At 42.3% G+C, this 23,125-nt stretch overlaps 1 protein-coding gene across 4 annotated transcripts in view; it reads left to right on the forward strand.

Moving 5' to 3' along the window:
• Nucleotides 1-20,122, forward strand: part of LOC137298919 (carbohydrate sulfotransferase 11-like) — a 63,409-nt gene extending 43,287 nt beyond the window's left edge. For all 4 annotated transcript variants that reach the window (XM_067831294.1, XM_067831295.1, XM_067831293.1 and 1 more), the window contains 3 exons: nucleotides 15,260-15,361; nucleotides 15,551-15,606; nucleotides 15,814-20,122. In XM_067831294.1, the coding sequence (XP_067687395.1) occupies nucleotides 15,260-15,361; nucleotides 15,551-15,606; nucleotides 15,814-16,698 (1,043 nt within the window). In that variant the 3' untranslated portion in view covers nucleotides 16,699-20,122. The remainder of the gene's footprint in view (nucleotides 1-15,259; nucleotides 15,362-15,550; nucleotides 15,607-15,813) is intronic.
• Nucleotides 20,123-23,125: the final 3,003 nt, after the last annotated feature.

Consider the following 23,125-nt stretch of genomic DNA (forward strand, 5'->3'; position numbering starts at 1 on the left):
CAGCGTTCGTTTGTAACGCCCGACTTCTACCTGGGACGAGTCCTGCAAGATAGTGTAGTTGTGATATCACAAGTTAATGTCATCCATGTCTCATTTACACGAATGGGCTGGGGTGGGCGTTCAAATCTTAGAATAACCTTCATTAAGACCATGGTGTTCTATCGTTATCATCACTGCTGTCACCAACACCCCCGACACCAACAGCCACATCATCATCATAATCATCATCATCATCATCATCACCACCACCACCACCACCACCACCATCATCATCATCATCATCATCATCATCATCATCATCATCATCACCCATTTATGATTTCCCGGGTGGTTTTATACGCTGTCTTGAAAGTATGGGTATGAATCTGAGCAAACCCATTGTCCCACACACCACTAACTCACTCAAGCGCACGCACATGCACACAAAGACTTATTCCTCGTACACATTAGCCCCATTCTCTGTTACTTCAAGATCGTCTCATGCAATCCCCGAATCAACCTCCTTGCCTGAATTGCATGGCAATAAACTGCTTCCAACACTTTCACTCTCAAGACAATGATTAGCCCGAGGAGCGGGCGAGCAATTATTACCTGACCTACGTTCACCAGGCAGGTAATGTGTAGCAACTTTCTCTGGTGACAGCGGTAAGCTCACCGGGGTGACAGAAGCTGTCATACAGTCAGTTATGGCTGTAAATCAACGTATAGCGGAGGCTACGCACACGCTGCAGTTCCCAGACTAACTATCCCAGGCATTTTTATCATGGGAGATAAAAACACACGGATTCCGACCTGTTAATAACTATGACCCCAGAACACCGCGTGTGTGTCAGATATGACAATCTGTTATAAACCCAAAACAAGCGTTATCGATCGTAACAGTTCCCCAGACACTTGCGATGTCACGTGTTCGTGGGCCAACACGTAGTTTCCAAGTGCTTGTATAGAAAGCTAATTAGAACTCCCAATAACACATACCTTGGTAGCGTGTATCAACACGACTCACCTCAAGACTGTCGAAAATCAATTGATCTCAGCTTAAAATTTCAAGGCAGATTATAGATAAGTTAAGCTTCAGGTATAGACGATCTGACGTAATACTGTGGAATGTTTTCATAACGCATGACTGCAACGTAGCGGAGATTTGTTCCTACGCTCTGATTTGTTACTCTACTGGGAGATCTGGAAAGTAAAACAAATCTATAGATACCTGGCCTGATAACACGAATTTACACTGATACGTTGTCAAGAATTCTAGTGACTGGAGAATGGTGCAGTACTAAAGGGTGATGTGTTGCCTTAGTGCTGAGATGTATTCAGTAACAAAAACTGGTAACCTGTAAAATATTATACTTTGTAAAACATGCAGAAATTGCTTTCAAAGATTGTAAATGGTTTCAGAAGAGAATTGTTTTACTATTTATGACTATCAGGTTGTTATCGACACAAAACCAACAAAAGTCCTCAAAATTCCATACGTATGTTGACACTAAACATAACAGACAACAACTGTTATTCAATGAATCAAGGCAAAGTTCGAACAAAACTAAACCAGCGGCCCTGCAATGGACTATGCTTAGCAATTTGAACACCGCCAGAAATACAGTATATTGTATTTCAAGTACATACACCCAAACATAAATGACCCTACTTAAAAGTATTCGATAAAAAACACCCGTCACTTTCAGCGGCAAAAAAACCCCAAGCCATTGAGAGACCAGTCTTGTTTTTCTCCTTCCGGTATTCTGTGTTATTATGAATGTTTCTGGTGTCCCGTTACGCTACTGGCGAGCTACACATGAGGAGAGGGTTTGTTTTGTTGGGACGTTTTTATCTGCTATGTCAGCCATCAGGGGCGATAATATCTTTCCATGTGCCGTTTAACCCTACTGGGCTGAAGTATAGGGTTAAAATGAACCATGAGCTCAATTGTCAAACAGTTTTACAATTGGACGCACATAGTTTTTCTTCCCAAAGTCGGAAAATGAATGATCTGCTAAAATATTTTGGGTGTTTTATTGATGATATGAATTACGTGACTACCACTGACTTGCAGTGGTGACAGATACCTCTTTTTCCATGTTTCATTAGTTCACATTCGTCAACAGTCTACGATGTGTTGTCAATATAGAGACTACTGCCACCGTTTTCACATTTCACTCATCTAATACATGGACTGATTTATTAAATATTGAATTGAAATTTTGTTCCGAGCTTTAACACACTCTATTTCGGTAGTTGGTTTAAATGGTAAATTCTGGAACTGTCTCAAGGTTGTTCAGCTTCAAAGAGTTAACCGACTTGAAACCTGTTGTTTGCGTCAAAAACCGCTAGGAATTAAGAACTGCCTCAAAACTAACATTCCGGACTTGCGTTCCTCTTCTCCAAACAAGATAGCATATCTGAAGACGTCTCAGATCTTAAAGTGCAACTCTCACCAGCCTCAGCTGACTGCAAGCGAACCTTTTCTGTGTCAAACCGGATGTTACGTCATTAACATATACTCATTATTGTTAAATGCCAGCAGAAAAAGAGGAAATATGATACTCGAGGCAAGGAAAATTGTTTTCTTTGAACTTTATCTCTCCATCTTAATACAGCATGGACTAAAACGTATCGGATACACACCCATATGTACATCGTACAAAACGGTTATGACAGCTTACGAAAATTGACTTAGAAATATATATAGGATGGCAAATGTGACATTTCAAACCCGTAAGCAGTATACGAAATAATTCCATTATAACATATTTAGAAAGCTTGTCCATGCATATTCACAAAGCTTATTTTCTCAGGAAGAATGCATTACTACGCCACGCCCCCTCACACACACACACACAAACACCAATACACACACACACACACACACACACACACACACACACACACACACACACACACACACACACACACACACACACACACACACACCAGTAATTATTGCACTATTGGTCTACGACCTTTCAGTAGGAAATAAAGATTGATTTTGATTCTTTGATTCACGACTTCAAAAATATGTCACTATGCGTTTATGAACAAATAATTTACGTCAGTAGAAGATGCTAGAAAGTCGGTCGGGAAATCGACTGCAAGACATTCACAAATCCATTATCTCTACCTTAACAAGATCTCAGGAATGCCCGTTTTGTTTCAGGTTGTTTTATAGGGTTGTATTTCGACTCTCAACTTAGTTATTCTATCATTCTTGCTTCACGTTTGCCAAACATGAAGTGTCACTTTGACACAGATATCGGATAATATAGTGCGTTAACGGCAGCAGATGCAGCGGACTGGAACACACTGGCGGGAAGCGGCTAATTTTCCCCTCTTAACATTCCGGAAGTACATTATGGGTCATCGGGTCACCCCTTGAACTTCCGTGTTAGCCATCTCAAGGCGCCGTCTGGCGTGTATTTGGGCCGTAAACGCTAGGTAATAACCGTAAAGTATGTTTTTACTCTCATCTGCTCACGCGTATCAATTATTGTTCATTACAGAAACCATCGTCGTGTGTGCCAGAAATGCACTCCCATTTCACCTCTACGTTTTATCGGTTAGTACTCCTCGAACGTGGGGCATACAACTTTGTACCTAGTGTTCTTACCTTCTTAAAACATCATTGTTATTTCCAGTTGCTATGACTTAACAGCCCGCCCTGGGTTCGCTTCCCAACATGGGTACAGTGTGTGTAGCCCATTTCTGGTGTACCCCATCGTGATATGGCTGGAATATTGCTGAAATGGGTGCAAAACTCAACTCACTCACTCAGTCACTAGTATTGCAGTATAAGGTAAATTATAAACTTTCATCTTGTTCATATTTTTCATTGACATTTGTAAATGTTGGCGTTTCTAAGGGTATCCATGTGGTTAGCAATACCATAAATGGGTAGCTATCTTGGTAATCGATGAAACGCTTCGGGTTGAAGTGCAAGCGCTTTTTCTGCTAGGCTACCTCGCCGCTTTCTGTCTTGGCGCTTGGCGTTTCTTATATAACGCAATCAAATGTAGCTAATACAACTGTATGACAATTCAAATCAAGAAAACGACAGAATGGACCCGTCCAATGGTACGTTTCTGTATTCAGATTTTGGTTAGGGTACATTTCTGTATACAGAAACGTAACTGGGGTACATATCTGTAGTACCCGTGCCAACAACGACCCCGCCAGCGTCAGTGGCCGTTCCTCGGTCTATAAGCCGACACGCTTTTGTACAACTGGTATGATCTTTCTCTGCCCCTGCTATATCTACATGTGTGTGAGCACGTTCATTCGAGGCCTAGAAAGCCGCTCTAATCAGCCTCTAATCACATCTCCGTTGTTCCATATGCGCGGAATATTCATTATGTAGGCACCATCACAACACTTCACCACTCTCCTCCAACTGCTATTACCACCGACCGCCCCTCCTCTAAGAAACAGGAGTTACAGAGTCTGTTGCATACATTAACTCTAGCCTGTATAACTATCATCGCCTACTATAATAAACAGTACGTGTGGTCCTGCAAGCTGCTCCAGCAAGCGAAAATATATATATGTTTCATTCCAATTCACCTGTCAAACCAACACTTCCAAGCCCACGACATCTTAATATTGAGCCCGGCATACCGAGACTGAACCGCGAACAATTCCTCGTCATTCAATAGAATAGGGTGTTTAGAGCATTATAGTGAGACTAAACAACTCTTTGTCACCCATGTTGTCTCATATTCTCATGTTTACAACTTCTGAAAGATTCGGTTTTATACCTTGAATCCATATTTTTGAGGATTCCACAATTTAGCTTAATCGACATCTACGTCAGACTTAATGTACGGATTGCCGTGTTCACAATTCATTATCACAGGTCGAAAACGTTTCGTCTTTTAATTTCACAACGTATTGCGTTTCATGGATTCCACAATTTTGGTCAACCGGAGGTTAAGTCAGGCATAATTTACTTGTGTACGAAAACGAGATGACTGGAGAAAAAGAATTTCACTGATTCACCGAAAGGAAATCAGAATTTTTCGCACACATGCGTCGTAAACAGAACTTATTATAACAAAGATCAGCATTTAGCAGGCGTCCCGCAGACGTAATATCCGGTGTAGCTTCTGAATGGAGTAACAGGCCAAATGTCGTCTTCGAGTATTTCCATACGGTTAGCAGTGGGTGCAGGCGTCCCCTCATTCTGCTTGTCTACCGTAATACTAGTAAATAAGGTCACCAGACTGACACACTCAATGAGCGAGAGAGTGGTCGGGGTCAGCGAATTTCATACCGTTAATGTACATATATAGTACTAGCGAAATCAATTCCTTAATCTGTGCAGCTTTGTTTCAAAAGTGATCATTAGTAAGGCCTTAGTAATTTTCATATGCTTCGGGGCAGCACGATCTACAAACGCTAGACAGAACCCAGTCGTGTAAAGGCGGATCAGTGGCGTCTTCACCCCATCGTCAACAACGGACAAGCTAGCCATTAAATGCCTTAGTTGTCACATCAACAGGAACAACTTGTCGATTGATGCATGCACCCTCTATTTCGTCAGTTTTTGCTTTTCGGTTAAACATGAAATACTGAATCTATCCTTCGCATTTTGATCAACCAGTTCCATGGCGGCCGCCATATTGAATCAATGTAACACACGATCGGTTTGGGTAGATATTTGGCCGTAGGGGATTTTACAAGAACCGAGAAGCATGGCCGTACGTAGTAGTACAGAGGTTACGTAGGAAGATGTGTCCCGAGTAACCTCTGTAGGATGAGAGTGCTGGTTTCATGCGGACACGTTGGACTGGATCTGCGTCTATTAGGATCCGCCTTTTTAAGACAACTACGGTTTTCAAAAATGGGATGGGGACGTCCCACGCGTGATGTAAGTGCTTCCAGAGAACACATCGGTAAATTAGCCTGCCTGGATCGTGTACTATAAACAATTACTCCTTTTTAATACACTTCTTTGAGAAATCTGGATCGAGATTGACACAGTTTTTGACTTGGACAATGGGATTGCAGCCAGAAGTTTCACACTGGCGTTGTTTAGAATCTGCGCATGCCGGCTTCATTTTGGTCACAAACATATACTGGGAGTGCTGGTTGGGATTTAATTCTTCACGGACGAGCTGAAAGCGGGCGGTGCCTACATTGCCATGTTAATAGCATTTCCATGCCACGTGGAACGTCTCGGATGTGCTGTGGTTGGTGCATGCGTACATCAGTGTCTAGGTCAGCGTGACCTCACGTGAATACTGGAAACGTATGTTCACGAATAGAGAGAATACATTGTTTATGTTCAAGTGAAGTCTTGTCCAATTTGTCAGAAGGTACATTTTCTATTACCGATATGGATCATTCCAAACACCATACACTGACAAAGAAAATAAATATCCAGTCCTGTTAGTCAACTAATTATTCGGCGTCTGTCTCAGACCAGCATCCTGTGCCGCGAATTCCAGCAACGTTGGCAGTAGAGATGTTGCACGTCTCCCTGCGCTATCTCCCGTAGTGCTGACGTAAAAAAAGATAATGGATAGGTTCTTTTGACTGCGGGATTCCGTCATGTATATGAATGTTTGTCATCACATAATGTATGCATGGCCACCCATAGCTTCTTATCTAAATACAGTCACGACAACCATAGATGAACATTCCTACAAGAATATTCCTAGACGGTAGCGTTTAGATGGTGTACGAAGGCAAACAGTGATACAGTGATCGCTGGTGCTAGTTAAATACAGTGAACACCTGCTTACCTGGACAGAAGCTTTACAAGTAATGCCCAGATTGACACTAAGTGTTTAAATCTGCATTCTAAATATCCCAGCTATGTGGTGGTCTGTAAGTAATCGAATATCGACCAGACAATCCAGTGACAAATCAGCAATACTCAACTTACTCAATCTAGAGTTACATAAGCCAAATCGGCGAGTCTGACCACCCGATCCCTTTAGTCCCGTCAAGAATCGGTTGCATAAGGCAGTTCCTGTGACATGAGTGTGTGAAGCCCATTTTCTGGTATCCCCCGCCGTCATATAAATGGAAACTGCTGAAACCAAACTCATTCATTCAAAGGGTATAAAACAGGCTCTACCAATCAAATTTCCGAAAAATGTGAAGTTGTAATTATAGGTATCGACTCAATCACCCATGCTGCCCGGAAAGAGGGTGTCCCAATTATCGAGTGTTCTGTGTTCGTGCGGGATTACTACAGTCTGGTCTGGAAGTTACACCCGTAAGGTAGCTCAGTGGTTGAAGCGCTCTCTCGTCACAGAACGTGTCCTTGGCCAACAATTTGGCCCGAGTTAAACTTGTTACCAGCTTTAAATGTGTTGTAGCTAATGTGTTGTAGCATTGCTTAGAAAATATATAACCGAAATCGAACTGTTCTCCGCGTCTTAAAGAAGTATTCCATCTTAAACCAGGGTTTGTCATGTTAAGTGGCACGGCATCAGTACCCGCGTCAACGCTCCGACCCACACCCACACCCACACCCACACCCACACCCACACCCACACCCACACCCACACCCACACCCGCTGTCTGCCCAGAGGACGAACTGCAAGAGGCTAGAATTTGAGGTGTGAAAGAGGTATATCATCTTGGCATTTGAATAACAAAAGGTTTGCTTCGTAGTGTTAACTCCTACTAATTTGAGACAGAAATATCTGTGAATTCCACGAACACTGGTTGTCTGTCAAAGAAGTAATGTTTGGATAACATTTACGTATTTCACGAGTGGACTACTTTCGGGGAAAAAAACATAAACTGTCACGTCAAACACAAAAGTCAATTCATAAGGGGAGAACATACATTGAGAGTGTCGTGATGAGGAGCAATATCATTACATGCTATTAAAAATACATTTATGTAATAATCATGGTACTTGTTACAGTTAAGATGATGATGTGTATTAAGATGCACCAGGATAGTGAGGGAAATACATGTCGTATCACCACCCTGTCTTCAAGATAAGAGACGCACCCATAGAAAGCCTTCGTAGAGGAAACCACTGAAGTAGCCCCCTCCGCCGTGGATTATCGCTGTTTCTCTATACCCTTTGAAATATTTTAATAGCTTTCTTCGAAGACCTGTACTGTCGTGAGAATCGTGTCGGTATATGCCTTTATGGCTTGTCACTACAATAAGCTGACTGTCATCAGTATTGGCAGGCGTCGGTCTGGGATATCGATGACCCGAATGTATGGCCGCCCTGTTGTCTATGGCGAGCACACGGGCATGTTTTGATGATCTGTTTAATTCGATGTTTCTGCGTCAGTCAGTCCCCATGTTCGTGATATTGATGTTACTGTGGGATTCCCACCTGACTAACGCTAACTATCCATTGTGTAAGTGGCCCAGGAGGGCTGGCTGGGTACATGGTGTCTGTTGATGTTGAAGAATATTAAAAGAGGGGTGACTGCATGAGGTATGGAGATGTAAACAAGAGTGTTAAAGGGGGGTTGGCAGCATGAGGCACGTTGATGTAAACAAGAGTGTAAAAGGAGGGTTGGCAGCATGAGGCATGTTGATGTAAACAAGAGTGTTAAAGGAGGGTTGGCAGCATGAGGCATGTTGATGTAAACATGAGTGTTAAAGGAGGGTTGGCAGCATGAGGCATGTTGATGTAAACAAGAGTGTTAAAGGAGGGTTGGCAGCATGAGGCATGTTGATGTAAACAAGAGTGTTAAAGGAGGGTTGGCAGCATGAGGCATGTTGATGTAAACAAGAGTGTTAAAGGAGGGTTGGCAGCATGAGGCATGTTGATGTAAACAAGAATGTTAAAGGCGAAAGACGTACGCAAACAACCTCAAAGCTGTTACACGTTTGGATATTGCAGTACGTCATGACTCGCACGTCATGAAACGTTCATGTTATGCTCCTTAAATTATAGGTTCCATCTCGCGCATTCCATCGTTCCCTCGTGACTGAGGTAAAGTACACATACAAACAAGTATTGTTAATTCTAATAATGACCCGATGTCCCATCCCAAGCAAATCGTCCTCGTTCACCGCACAGCACACTCTTAGGGCGTGGACGCTGACTACTGAAAGACTTCTTTGTTTGTATTGTAGAGGTACATTTGTGAGCCAGACACACCATTTGTAATCATATTACGTTCACGCTTATATTTACACAGACAGACAAACGTATGCGAACAAATTATGTATGGTCAAGACCAAAAGATCACCAGTTTCCCATATTGAGTGACCTTATATTCGATATAGCTTCGTGGGACAGAACGTCCATTCAGTAACACTGCTTGTCGTTATGAGAGTACAGCTGGCCGAGGTTAAAACCCGGTACAAACACACGCACACGCACACGCACACGCACACGCACACGCACACGCACACACAGCGCGCAAAACACTTTATAAGACACCAGGCAGGCACGTACGCACGGGGGAGCTCGTGAATATGGAAAGATGTGGTTCTAACAGCGATGAGTAACACTATGACAAGCAAGCAAAATACCTACATTCAGCACAGATCTGACAGTAGAAAATATGCGTCACAAAATTTTTATCTATGGAAACGATACTTGTATTCATGATATCCACGTCATGGTTACCCGGTCCTGATCGTTACTTGTCCGCCATAGTGTACTTAAAAGACTATCGGCAAAAAGGAGTCTTTTCAAAATCTCAGGGGTATCACGTTACTGAAGTGGCAACCATCTCATGAAATTTATCCACCTCCTTATACATTCAAGTTTCCGTTAACGACAAAAATGTGTCTTTTGTTGTCTGATTACGATGAAATCGTTAACTGTAAAGCCATTTAAAGTTCGGAGGAACATGAATACTTGACATGTTTTATGGATAACAACTTCATGCTTTCATTGTATAGACGTTTCTGGATAACTTATTTCCTCTTCGTTATCCGTTGTTGGTCATTCACTGAGTTGACGCAACAATCTTTCTACCAGCCGCGGTTGCCTCCCTTTATGAATTAAAAACGAAAAGGTAAGTCGGCCTTGACTTATTCATGCTATAGCTACGACTGGTATTATTCCTTCATACTAATAATAGTTATCCCCCCTTGGTAAATGTAGACGGCGATCTGTTTAGTGGCCAACTTATCCACGCCGAAGACGATCCCAAAGTCGTGACTACCTCATTAGATATTACACTGACTTTCCACATTTTATTTCTGAGCGTTGACATGAGCAGGCCATTCGTGAAATTCCCAGACTCCGCTCAGCGTCCATTCATCAGGCGATATTGGTGAAAACCTATACTCAAGACAACCGCCAATCCTCATGTTAAGATACATTCCATATATGAGTAATATAACCAGAATAACCGCCCTGAGCGTAGAACTCTTTTATCAAAATGAATGCCTAGATCATCAGGATCACGACAGGGGGTTGACTGATGTCCCTTACATTTGTAACGGGATGCTGTGATGATGGGTCAAGGAACAATGGATACTAATACCATTTCCTGTCGTCTTTGCTTGACGAAAACACATACAATTGGCAAAAGAATTAAAGTTATGTTACTGTGGCCTACGGTCACGCTGACACAGTGAACAGTATGAAATGACTTAGGTCATCTGGCTACCATAATACCTCACAACCAGGACAATTATAAGTACATGTGTACGTGTTACAGATTGCGTCCTAAAGTAATCGTTAGTTCATCTGAAATTACTAGAGACATGTACATACCAGCAGCTGGTTTACTAGATGTCATACAATGGAGTACCGCTTTCTTTAGAGCTCTCAAATTTCAGAATAGTGATGCAATTGTCGGTTTATCATTGCGAAGAGTTTTCTCAATCTGTCATGGCAGGATCCGCAGATTGAAGATTGCTATTGAGCCACAGTAAGAATGTTAACGTCCATGTGATGGATCTTTGGGATGTCATCCGGTATCATACTGAAACGGAAATCTGCCTTAAACCTAACTCTATCATTGCGTCTACTTGTACATTTGTTTAATCGTTAACCGTTTGAAAACACTAGTTCGGACAAAGAACATTTCCCAAGTCACCTAGTGTGTGAGCGGTGTGCTGCGAGTGGGCACCTATTAGTGTATCGTCGAGAACGCTCTGAAACAATGCAGTGATAGAAAATGTCCAGAATTCGGGCAATAACCTGTCACTTGAGCAGGTAGCTTATAAGCTAGGTCATCATCGTTATCAGCTACCACAAACCATTCTCTCACAGGTAGCATCTTTCCACGTGACGAGTAACACTGTTAGTCTTACAGGTGCTAAAGGCGATAAGAACTGCCGTGTTTTCTTTGTAGTTAGAAGACTCTGTAGGTTGTTGAAATGTTCCCTGTTTAGCTCCAGGTTTAAGTGCCTGTCTGTGTATTTCTGTCTTTGAGTAGGGTCGGTTACCAGGTTGTAATTGCTTGAACATCTTCTTCTAAAATATATCTCTGTCAGTCTTCCAAAACGGAATGCACCGAGGGTATACTTTTCATACAATAAAACCCATGTTTTCATAAGGGTTAACGCTCATCTGGGAGGTGAACAAGCATAGCCTCTGCTCCAAATTTCACCCATAACTTGATAACGGAAATGTGTCGTCATATTTGACGCTGTTATTTCATCTAATTTACTGAGTCGGGTACCAAAATTGTTCATATGCTTGTAACTTGGAACATCCTGATCTCACTTACAGGTGCGACTGTAAGCAACAGATATCAAGCACATCCTCTGCAGTGGAGCTTTAGGGTTATGTCCTTTACCAGTCATCAAAACATCCTTAACTTTAACATTCTTTGTAAAGCGTTTGACCGTACTGAATGTTACATCGTATCTATTCTCATTCCCATATCTGTTCTTGTTCGTGTTCATAAGTCTCGCGCTTCAGTAAACACAGTCACACATCAGTGTGGTGGCTTTGGTTCCGGCCCACCACGTGTTCACCGAGCCATGATTGCCCTGGTAGGCCATTAGGCAGACACAGCCCCTCTGTCTGGCCAGTCAGTTTTCTTAAAGCTGCTATCCTTGTATCTACAAAAGGGAGTGGCCTCATTCAGCACTCAATAGACCAAGTGTCAGGTATATTTGTATGGGATGTGGATGTTTTAACCCTGGCTGTCTGTTCATGACCCGAGCAGTAGGTGCGTGTTGGTGTATCCACAAAGCACTGTAGATTATATCGTTATACTTAGAACATACTGACCTCGACACGGTCCGGCAGCTGCTCCATCAGGTTGTCAGTGTTTCTGTAATGACATGACCTTCAACAACAGCACGTCCAACAGCATACTACTGAATCCATGCACTGGCGCATGTTCCTAAGCTTGTCCCAAGTACAAGTTTTAAAACCTTTCTTTAATCACCCTCTTGATCAACTTCGAATATCATTTGCTTCTCGGCGCCATTTACAAACACGCAAACCATTCAATCAATATTCGGCGTTGGGGTAGCATAGACGGTAAAGCGTTCGTTCCTAACGCCGAAGACCTAGGTTTGAGTCTCTTAATGAGCACCATGTGCGAATTCTAGTTTGGGTGCTTCCCACCATGATAATCCAGAAATATTGCTAAATGCGGCGTGAAACCATAGTTACTCAAGCGAACACATTTGTATTATATCTCCTGGTTTTGAGGTATCTTTTTTTCGTACGTAACTGAGGTGAAACGAACCCCCGCCGTGTCCCCCTTTACGAATAACAGTTAATACGAATAACAGTCACTGTGTCATATCCATTTAACTATAGGTTACTCTGTTGACTAGCACCCGTTACTGTAATATTGCACAATGGAGACGTTTTTGAATACCTGAATTATTTCAGGCAGACAGATATCATCGAAGCTGAATTCATTTACAAAACTGCTTCACAGTACTGCTACTCAGTAGAAGACAAAACGACATGCAGACTTAAGTGTACCTGGGTACAGTGTTGTCAATGTACAGGGTGTAGACTACGGTAATTACTAAAAAATACCACACATTGTATTTCTTTACCGTTGAAGTTCGTTATGCAAATTTAAACAGCTTGTTGTCAGGACAACAAATACAGTTCGACATATCCGTCTTTTCGTTATATACCTCAGTTGAATATTTCCCTCATTTCGTTATATCCCCCAGTTAAATATATCCCTCATTTCGTTGTATCCGACAGTTTGATATATCCCCCATTTCGTTAATCCGACAGTTCGGTATATCCGCCGTGTCGTTGCAAACGTGTTATAAACATAGTTTACTGCAGTGATTTTGACAGTGATTCTGATAAACAAAATCAAAACTTTATTGACTTGACTTAGATGTTTATTTATATTTATTTTGCCAGGAGAAGCACAAAATAACAGCAGAAAATGAATGCCATCTCATAAAAGCTATTTTGAGGCCACATGAATAAGGCGTTCCTATAGCCAAGAATCTCTTGAAAAGAACACAAAATTGTTTGGGCTTGATTCTCTTGAATCATCATGTTAAAATATTCTTGAAACACTCGCTGGGGTTAAGGTAGAGGTCAGGATAAATGCAAGGTCATTCTATTTGGGATAGTCGTGCATACACCTCCATGTGTATTTGTATCATGTCCGACCAGATTGGTTTGTGAGTATGTGAAGTTAACAACAGACATCACGACAGGATGTGGTTTAACCAATGCAGTTTATACACGAAGCAAGTGTGTTTCGGAAGTGTCCATGTGTTGGTGCCCTGGTATACTTAATCACACTCAACTCGAAGGAAGCAACGATCATCATGTAGTTATCTTGAAAATACATCTGGATTGCACGTTTCGCAAATACCTTTCTGGTTTTAACCCTAAACAGTGCGGTTTGATAATTACCTGATATATATAAGTGAATCATATCTATATTTCAATCGCCGCTAATGCGATTACTGCGTAAGCGGTATGCGCTGCTGACCTTGAACGAACGCTGAATGTCAGTGTGTGAATGTCTATGGGAATATTCTACACCGTTACGAGTTGTAGAACGTTTCAGCGGTCTCATTTATTCATGGTACATGGTTCATGGATATATACAATTTTCATTATTGCATACTCGTCCCTATATATGGATGGATGGATGTTGACTTTTCCACTCAACTGCGTGCAATGTCGGAAGCCCATTCCTTGTGTTCCCATCACGACAGTACTTGAATATTGCTACACGTGGCGTTAAACCATACTCGCAAACCCACATACTCACACTCACATACTCACAAACCCACATACTCACACTCACAAATGCGGACACTCGCACTCACATACTCACAAACTCACATATTCACACTCACAATCCCATATACTGATACTTACATACTCACACACTCACAATCCCACATACCCTCACTCACATACTCACAAACTCACACTCACACACTCACATACTCACTCTCATACTCACGTTCTCCCAAACCCACATACTCACACACTCACATACTCACACATGCACTGAGTCGTGACTGGAAACAAACTGTCATTAAAGGACAGACTTTTTCGGGAGTGCCTTGAACCGTGTCTGTTACGCGTTGAAATTCTTATCACAGCTTCATGTTACAGCCATACACTTCCTTTAAGTTTAGGCATCTTCGCACGCACCACAAGAACCAATTTTCGGACGTTCTGTTGGGCGCTGTTGCCACTGACAACGTGACGTTATGAGAGTCAGTTAGTGTAGAGATCGACGAACCTCAATGAAGCAGTGCGTTTCCCACGGTTCATTGGCGAAGTCAGTTTTTGGTTCGGTTTCCACTTCAGAGAATTCACCGACAGATGGCGCTTGGGATATGGGGAATGCGAACCACTTAGCCCGATATGTGTTCTCAGTAAACATCGTTATTTGCTAGTTAGAGCAGCCTTGTTTTAGGCTTGCATGGATGTAACCTGCCACGAGACGTGAAACACGTTTCTCTTGTATGGCTAGACAGACTCCCTTACATTGTAGTGTTTCGAAATGTTTGAAATTCTCTTGTTAAATACCCTTTAACACTTGCTGGCAGTGGCCCGCTCCCAATTTCGTGGTTTCATATTTGTAATTGGATTTGATGTAATTACGTCATGGGACATTTACAAAAACTCCATCCTTAGTTTTGAAAACCGTTTCTTCCGACATAAATCATATTCTCAGTGTGATATTTAAATCTGAATCAATTATGAATCCTGCAGCAAAAATAGTTTAACAGTGACGTGCAGAAATTAGGCCAGATGTGTGAAGAATTATTGTTGTTGGTTGTCTCACGATGTGAACATGTGCAATGTAACTAGCCATTCCGGAAGCCCATGTCTGGGTGGAGGTAGATGTAAATGTCTTAGTGTGCATGTTCTGTTCACGGATCTTCTGTGTCTCCTCAGGCCACTGGCGTATATTCGAGTCCCAGGACCCCAACAGACGCTATGACGATTCTCACCTGATCGTGATGAGGGAGCTGAAGGAGGAAGACATGAGGAAGCCAGGTGAGACAAAGGGCAGAGTTGTCCCCTAAATGTGTACAAATCTGGTATGATTCTGCCCAAAAATGGCTAACTATATTTATTATTATTATTATTTAGACTGTTGTCTTGATGGCGCCAGTGTTTCTTTACTACGGACTAAAACTACTGTTATGAAAGTGATGATGATGATGATGATGATTTCTGTTCCAGCATTTATCAACAACTCTAGCCACCAGAGAGTAGTGACTCAGGGGAATATTCGAAAGGTGGGTAGGATTAGAATCAGTTATTTTCGCTTCTGAAAAATCTGTAGCACCCACGTCATACCCAAGTGGCCAGTCAGAAAGAGATCTGCTGCTGCAGTGTTTACTCTTTGATGCTTCCTTTCGTAACAGAATCCCAGTGGCTTTTCAGTCGTTAAAATATTTTTTTGGTTCTCGTGATTTATATTAACTTATTAATTTTTGTTGCAGGGGGAGACAACTCTGACCCCTTTTCTCAAAGAGCGAGCGGAGAGAGTGCAGACAATGGCTCACTGGTGTAGCAAACTGAAGCCTAGAGCTCCAGACCCATCAACCATCACAGAGGACAAGCTTGGCCAGATACTCGTGGACGATAAACACAAATTTCTATATTGTCAGATTCCCGGCGTTGCTCAGACCGACTGGAGGCGAATTTTGGTGTTTCTTTCCGGACAAGTGAAGGTCCCGTCTCACCTGAAAATATCAGGGTCGGACGTACATTCAAAATACGGAAAGTATTTGAAAAAATTAATTGACTTTCCACCAGCAGAGCGCAAAAAAAAGATACAGAATTATTTCAAAATAATGTTTGTACGAGAACCGATGGAGCGATTAGTTTCATCGTACAAGACTAAGTTTGAGGCAAAATACAGCAAATATTTCCACCAATCATTCGGTCGGAAAATTGTGAAAAAGTACCGGAAGAAACCGACCAAGGAGTCTTTGCAGAAGGGAAATGACGTCACATTTAGTGAGTTCATTCAGTTCGTGATAGACTCAGAACATTCGGAGGAGAATCTCAACGAGCACTGGCAGCAATACTACAAGCAGTGTCACCCTTGTCTCTTGTCCTACGACTATATCGGCAAATACGAGACCCTCTACGATGACGTGAACCACGTCCTCAGGAAAATAAACGCTGCATCCAAAATAAAAGGTCCTCTTGGAATGACCAATTTCACATATCAGGATAAACTACTGAAGACCATGTACAAGGCAGTGTCTCCCAAAAATCTACAAAGACTATGGAAGATATACTACCCGGATTACAACCTATTTAGTTATCAGTACCCGGCTGTGTTGGACAACCTTCTAGACTTCCAAGGGATACCTTGAGACCATCAAGTGTTGCAACTGCGCAACGAATGCAAGCTGTTAACGATATATGACGATGCACTCGGTTTTATGATTGATACAATGCAATTGCTCCAAAACGCCATGTCTAGCTTGAGGTTGTGTATGCAAGACAAAAAGACACGGAGTTACTAGTTAAACGGATGTCGAGATGAGTTGCGCGTGCCCGGTAATGTGACGAATGAGGATCTGTATGTATGATATTGAACAGCAGCGAGGTACTGTTCACCTGACAAATACCTCCACTACGTTACACCCGCCCAGAAATGTCATAGATGACGTTTTGCATGCAGGACAAATTACAGGGTTAGGGGCGAACTATGACACGCGGAAATATTATGGATACGGGGCACTCGTCACGACATTGTGCAGCAACTATCCAATGGACATTGCTTAATACTCAAGGTTTCTTTCTCCCGGTATTGTCTCGAAGGTTGGTTATGTTCGGTGAATGGAACTATTGTGTTGTGGCATCCGTGATATTCGTATTCCAGATCTCAGATGGATGCCAGTGTGCACGTGACTCAGAGCTGTGGATGGAAATACACTGCATGCTATCGACTTGAGAATATGTCAGTATGTGTGTCAAAGGAGTATGTCCATATGTCTGTAACGCTACACATTGACATGGCATGTCCCAGCAGAGATGAATATCAGCAAGTAAATACTCCTCAGTTGTACTACTGTATCCTTTTGAGTTAATGTTTCCAACATCAAATCATGACTTTTAACGATATGCACTTAGTGATCTTAATGTGACAACCCAAAGGAGTTCAACTTGTTTAGTCCCCAGACTTCTCCTGCTAGTGAATGTTTTAGACATGATTGGAAAATGAGGACATTGTTTACTGTAGGATATCCTAACCAGGACTGTGTGATGTACGCAGGTATTGTCTCGACCTGTATGAACTATCTAACTGGTCTCATTTGTACAGCATATTTATAGATATTCACACTATTGGTGCATTTGTACATAGTGTATATAATACGGGAGCTTCTATATACCGCCAGCATTAGATATAACGATACCAAGGACACTATGCAATCATATTAACATGAAGAATAGAATACTGCAACTAAAGGGATTCCATGGTACTGAAATATTGAGGTGGAACTGCTTATAGCAATACTCAAGCAATATCAAGGCTGTAGATAGTTCTATACGCTTCACACACTGCACCCTGAATAAAACTCGAAGTTTAACGTGTAGGCTCACGGAGAAGAGTTTACGAAAATATTTTGCCTGATCTACAACGCCAGTTTGAGTTCAGGCTCCTTCACAGTCCACGATCCATATGTTATTTTTTGGTAGACGGGCCAGTGTAAGTTAAGCTGGCCTTCAACTATCCCAGTGTTTTACCAAAGGAATAAGCGCGGAAGTCGTTGAGGTCTACTACATACTACCCCTTTCGTGATATCCAATGGTTCGTTATATCCAGTACTACACGGGTCATTAGCTGTGATGTGCAGGTACTGCACTGATTGGTAACAATAGCAACCAAAGAATGGGAAATATATCATTATCAAATGCTATACTAGTCGCTGTTGTAGGGTTATGCATGAGGTATACATGAGGGCCTCTGGCTATAGCTCACCTGAATTTGCTCACGCCTTTAAATATGTATTATAGTTATTTCATTGTGATGGCCTTTCCACGTTACCACTCGGACTTTGTATATATTCTGTGTCATTAAACATTGTTTGACAAATCACAAATGACAGAAGCATGTGAAGGTGTGGTCACGAGAGTCACGACGACTCGGGCAAATTAATCTCGATTGTGTCTCCAAGCGCCCACCATCCGTACATATACTTAACAGCAAAAGAAACGCAACTCTGGCTTTTTGTCAGCTTTTCAAATAGAAGACACGAACACATGTGAGATATCATTCTTTCGAAACTACGGTTCATTCGCTGTTCAGTATATGGATTCAAATATCATATTGTGTTTCGTATGTCCTGAAACCCGTTAACATGTATTGAGTGATCTGGTTGAACGAGTTTCCACTCATCCATAAATGTATTATAGTCTGGCGTTTGGTATTCTGGGAGGGACCTACATTCGAATAATGGGGAAGGCTAACGTTAACTCGCGTTCAATAAAACAGACATGTTTTGGGAATCCATGGTGCGATAGGTGACAGTTGAAAGCAGTCATAGATCGCTTCGTCGGACACGGTGGTTCGGTATTGCCCTTTCCTTTACAATAACATACTCTAGCTAGCTGTCACGATTGGACACCCTTGTTTAATCGTTAGCCATCGGGAATGTCTGTGAGATGCCGATCCATTGATTACCATTCAGCCTTGTGACAGACTGTATTTGTGAATGGCAGCAAGTGTAGAAGACAGACATGCACAGTCTACACGGGGCTGTGTTTACGACCTCCACAGTAGATGTTAGAACTCAAACATGCCGTCCACTGGTGTTATATCTCTGTTCATGTTCATGTTAATGTCACGTGACAATGTCACTGTCTATGTTCGTGTGCGTATACAATTTATCAACCAAGGCCTGTCATCTCGAGGCAGGTTTCAAGAAACTTTAAACACGTGGTCAGTACGATTTACAAGGGTTCAAATGTTCCATAGATTGAAGAAGCACTATCCAATCGGCGTAAAATCAATTTAATGACAGTAACCATAAGTAGATAAGCTAACGTCACTACTTTCGTCGGCCCGGTGGCCGTGCGGTAGAACGTCTGTCTTCTCATGTGATACGTGCGCTTTCAGTCCCGCCAGGGAACACATTTGTGTTGTGAGTTTAGTCTTAAACGAAATTTTTCAGTTGATTAAAAACACTCGTGTATCATTTGAATGTTGATGTTCTTATAAAGTTAAGAAAAGTAAAACTTGGGAAGCGGTCTTACTAACGAAAAGTAAAACCTTAGAAGAGGTCTTTCTAGCGAAATGTAGAACCTGTCCCTCCAAAACAAAAACCTCAAATGCGGTTACTCTCGAAAAACAACAGATGAGCTAATATATGGTGAGAAGCACACGTTAGGTTTATATAATGATGTAACCCTGTTGTCCCTGTACCGTATAGCTGGCATCAGTATTCCTCATGTGCCGAACTGCAGGCAACACGACTGTTATGTCGTCCCCCAGTCTCCGAGATAACGCGGTTCTTCTTTATTGACATTTTAATGTAGAGAATGTGTATAGAGTCATGTTGGCACTTTAAGGCTCGTACCATAACCGGACTAAAACCTGAACTGTTTTGTGTTCATGTTTTGTTCATCACGTTGTTCTGTTGGTTGTACGTGGACATCGTCGCTGGAGATGTTGTTCACCTACATAGTTGATATGTCGATTTCTTGATATGCACAGTATATATCATCCGGGGGATGGACTCCCATTGGAAACATTTGTACATTGCAGCGGGAAATTAAAGGTTTTTTAACTAATATGTGTCGTGTTTTCATCGTAACAAGATTGTTTTCTGGCCAGAGGTAAGTGACTGCAGTGAAATCGTCAGAACCCTCTCCGCGTCCATCAGAAATGTCTGCTGGAGGCCGAGTCGACTGTTCAGTAATGACTACGCCATGAGTATATGCTTGTTTCAGCACCATTACAGCTGTACGATTTTGTTTGTAAACAATTCGAGTCTGGACCAGACAATCTTCGTGTGTACGACCTCTAGGCTGCTGGAGAGAAATCAAATTTGTAGGTAGACTCTATGATTGGCACATGCAGCAGGTGAATGAGTACAGACAGACAAAACTCTGTGTTAGTCTCCCAAGCCACGTTGCCAATTAAAATGGATGTGTAAATTTCAGACACTGCATACACCAGGAATGTGATTATAACATTGACAAGAACAAACAACGGTTGGGTAGCTTTGCTGTCGGTCACACAGAGGATCAGGTTTCCATTCCATACAGAGGCAACATGTGTGAAACCGTTTCTTGTGGCACTGATGGAATAGAGCTATAAGAGCTGTGTAAAACCATAACTCATTCACCGATAACAGTCAGATAAGTGCCACCTGTTTTGTCATAAGAGACGAAGACAACATTAGGTCGCCGATAAATGTATGTCACTAGGAGTGTACTGAGCAATTTCTTTCGGGGTCAACGGCGCCTTGATTTCATCATAGAAATCCTCTCTACTTCTTTGAATTCATGTTGTTTAGCGCTCACTCAGCAATATTCTCGACATCTGATGGTGGTCTGCAAATAATCGAGTCTGGATCAGACGGTTAAGTGACTGACATCACGAGCAACTGATGTAGGCAGGGTGCAATGACATGCATCATGAGCGAGCCTGAACCCTCGATCACATTACTCGCTTTAATTCCAACGGTGGAGTCATGCCATGAAATGTACAGGCGTATAGAGAATTTTGGAAAAATGATCGTAAACTACCAAAGCCAAAAGCACGAATGAAACAAACTTTGAGACGCTGACACGTATGGAACCGTTCATGATCTATGGTTTGCACGTGCACTCCTGCACACACCCGCACGCGCGCACACCACTCAGGCAAACTCACACATGCACACACCCTCTGGATCCGCCTATGGGTACAATGACGTTTACAATCAATGTATGCGGAAGGTGCCCTGAGTACCCTCCACAGAATCCGCATCAGGAGCCACGATAGGCACGGTACACTCTAGCACCGTGATATGTTGTACACCATTCGGCTAATCCGCCTTTCATGTAGTCATTGGACATAAGTATTCGTCACTGTGCGTTATTTCCATAGACTTACATGTTGATTTGGTGTAGCTAGAAAAAAAGTGTCTTGAATATATTTTTCGTTTGATCTTTTCTGTATTTTCACATCTGTCATGAATCGTCTCATTTGACATATTATCCGTTTTACTTTCAATAATTTGACAGCCAATAACGAAAACTGAATTAATGAAAATTCTTACCGATACACTGTGATAACATGCACGTCTAATTTGAGAATTACTGTTGCATTCCTTCTGCATTGTACTGACACCGAGGGTTCAAAAGCTGGAACCATCGTTCAAGTCTGTCTCAGGAAGTCTCCTGATGAATGGCAGTTACTTGAAAATGCTGTGATGAGTAAAGGGGAAAGTGCTATGGACATACAACTTCTTTATCATCAACGTAAGGGTATAGCGGCTAACAGTGCCTGCTTGATAACAGTGTTAGCGGCTATACCAAAACGTTGCTGACATGACAATAAAGAAGCTGTGTATCCATAGAACCTTCCCCGTTGTTCACCTCAGAGACTGTCAGATCCACGCGACTAATTGTATCTACATAGTATCTCGGCAATGGTACATTGATTATTATTCGTGTCTATTGGGTTCACTTTGTTGTTAAAAGACACAGTCAGCAATATCCCAGCAACATTATCCACTCTGGACCAAACAATCCAGTGATCAGCACCATGAGCATCTATCTACGCAACTGGGGTATGATGACATGTGTCAACCAGGTCAGCAAGCCACCTAATCCCGTTGCCGCCTCATACGACAAGCATGGGTTTCTGCGGACCAGTAATTCTAACTCGGATCTTCACAGGTTTTGTCACGACCATGGCTACAACTGCTGGTTATGCAGGATGACGAATTCGATGCATGATTTCACTGTATACCGAGTGTCGAATCCATATTAAGAATTAAAAAAACAAGGGGAATGAGTTTGCGAGTAACCCTGGGCTGTGACTGCCAATAGCAGTAACTATTTGAATTTTATTTTTCAGAACTCATCGTATATTTTTCAAAATTAAACATTTTTAGTGTTTCATGTGCGGGTTTGCTGTGCTCCAATTTAAAGATCATGTGATGGAACAAGGCACAGCAAGCAGCAGATCATGCATGACGGTTATGGTTCAGTCTTAGAAAAGCGTGGTGGCGTTGGTTATTTTATATGCGCTTCCTTCAGTGGTAGTAACGAACCAAGATAAGACGATTGGAGTTAGCTCCCTTATTGGAGTGTACTTGCGGTGGCTTATACGGCTTTTTGAGCGCATACACTTGGGAAAAGTAGAGGGGTGATCACTCTAACTTCACATGTTTTCAGGACAAAAAGGGGCGGGGTAGGGGGGTGCGCACCCCTGAACACACGCATGCAAGCACGTACGCACACACCTTCTGGAGTGACTGAGTAAATTTAGTTTTACCCCGCACTCAGCAATATTCCAGCTATATGGTGGCGGTCTGTAAATAATCGAGCCTGGACCAGACAACCCAGTGATCAACAACATGACCATCGGTCTGTGAAATTGGGAACCGATGAAATCAGCGATCCGGCCACTCAATCCCGTTAGTCGCATCTTACGACAAGCATAGTCGCCTTTTATGGCAAGCATGGGTTGCTGACGGCCTATCTACCCTGTGACCTTCACGGGTCCATACCTTCTGGATCCACCTACGAATTATATATAATTTCTTCAATAAATTTGTCCTTTAGTGATTATATAACAAA

This window comes from Haliotis asinina, chromosome 10 (genome assembly GCF_037392515.1).
Source record: "Haliotis asinina isolate JCU_RB_2024 chromosome 10, JCU_Hal_asi_v2, whole genome shotgun sequence".
In the NCBI taxonomy this organism is placed as follows: Eukaryota; Metazoa; Mollusca; class Gastropoda; order Lepetellida; family Haliotidae; genus Haliotis; species Haliotis asinina.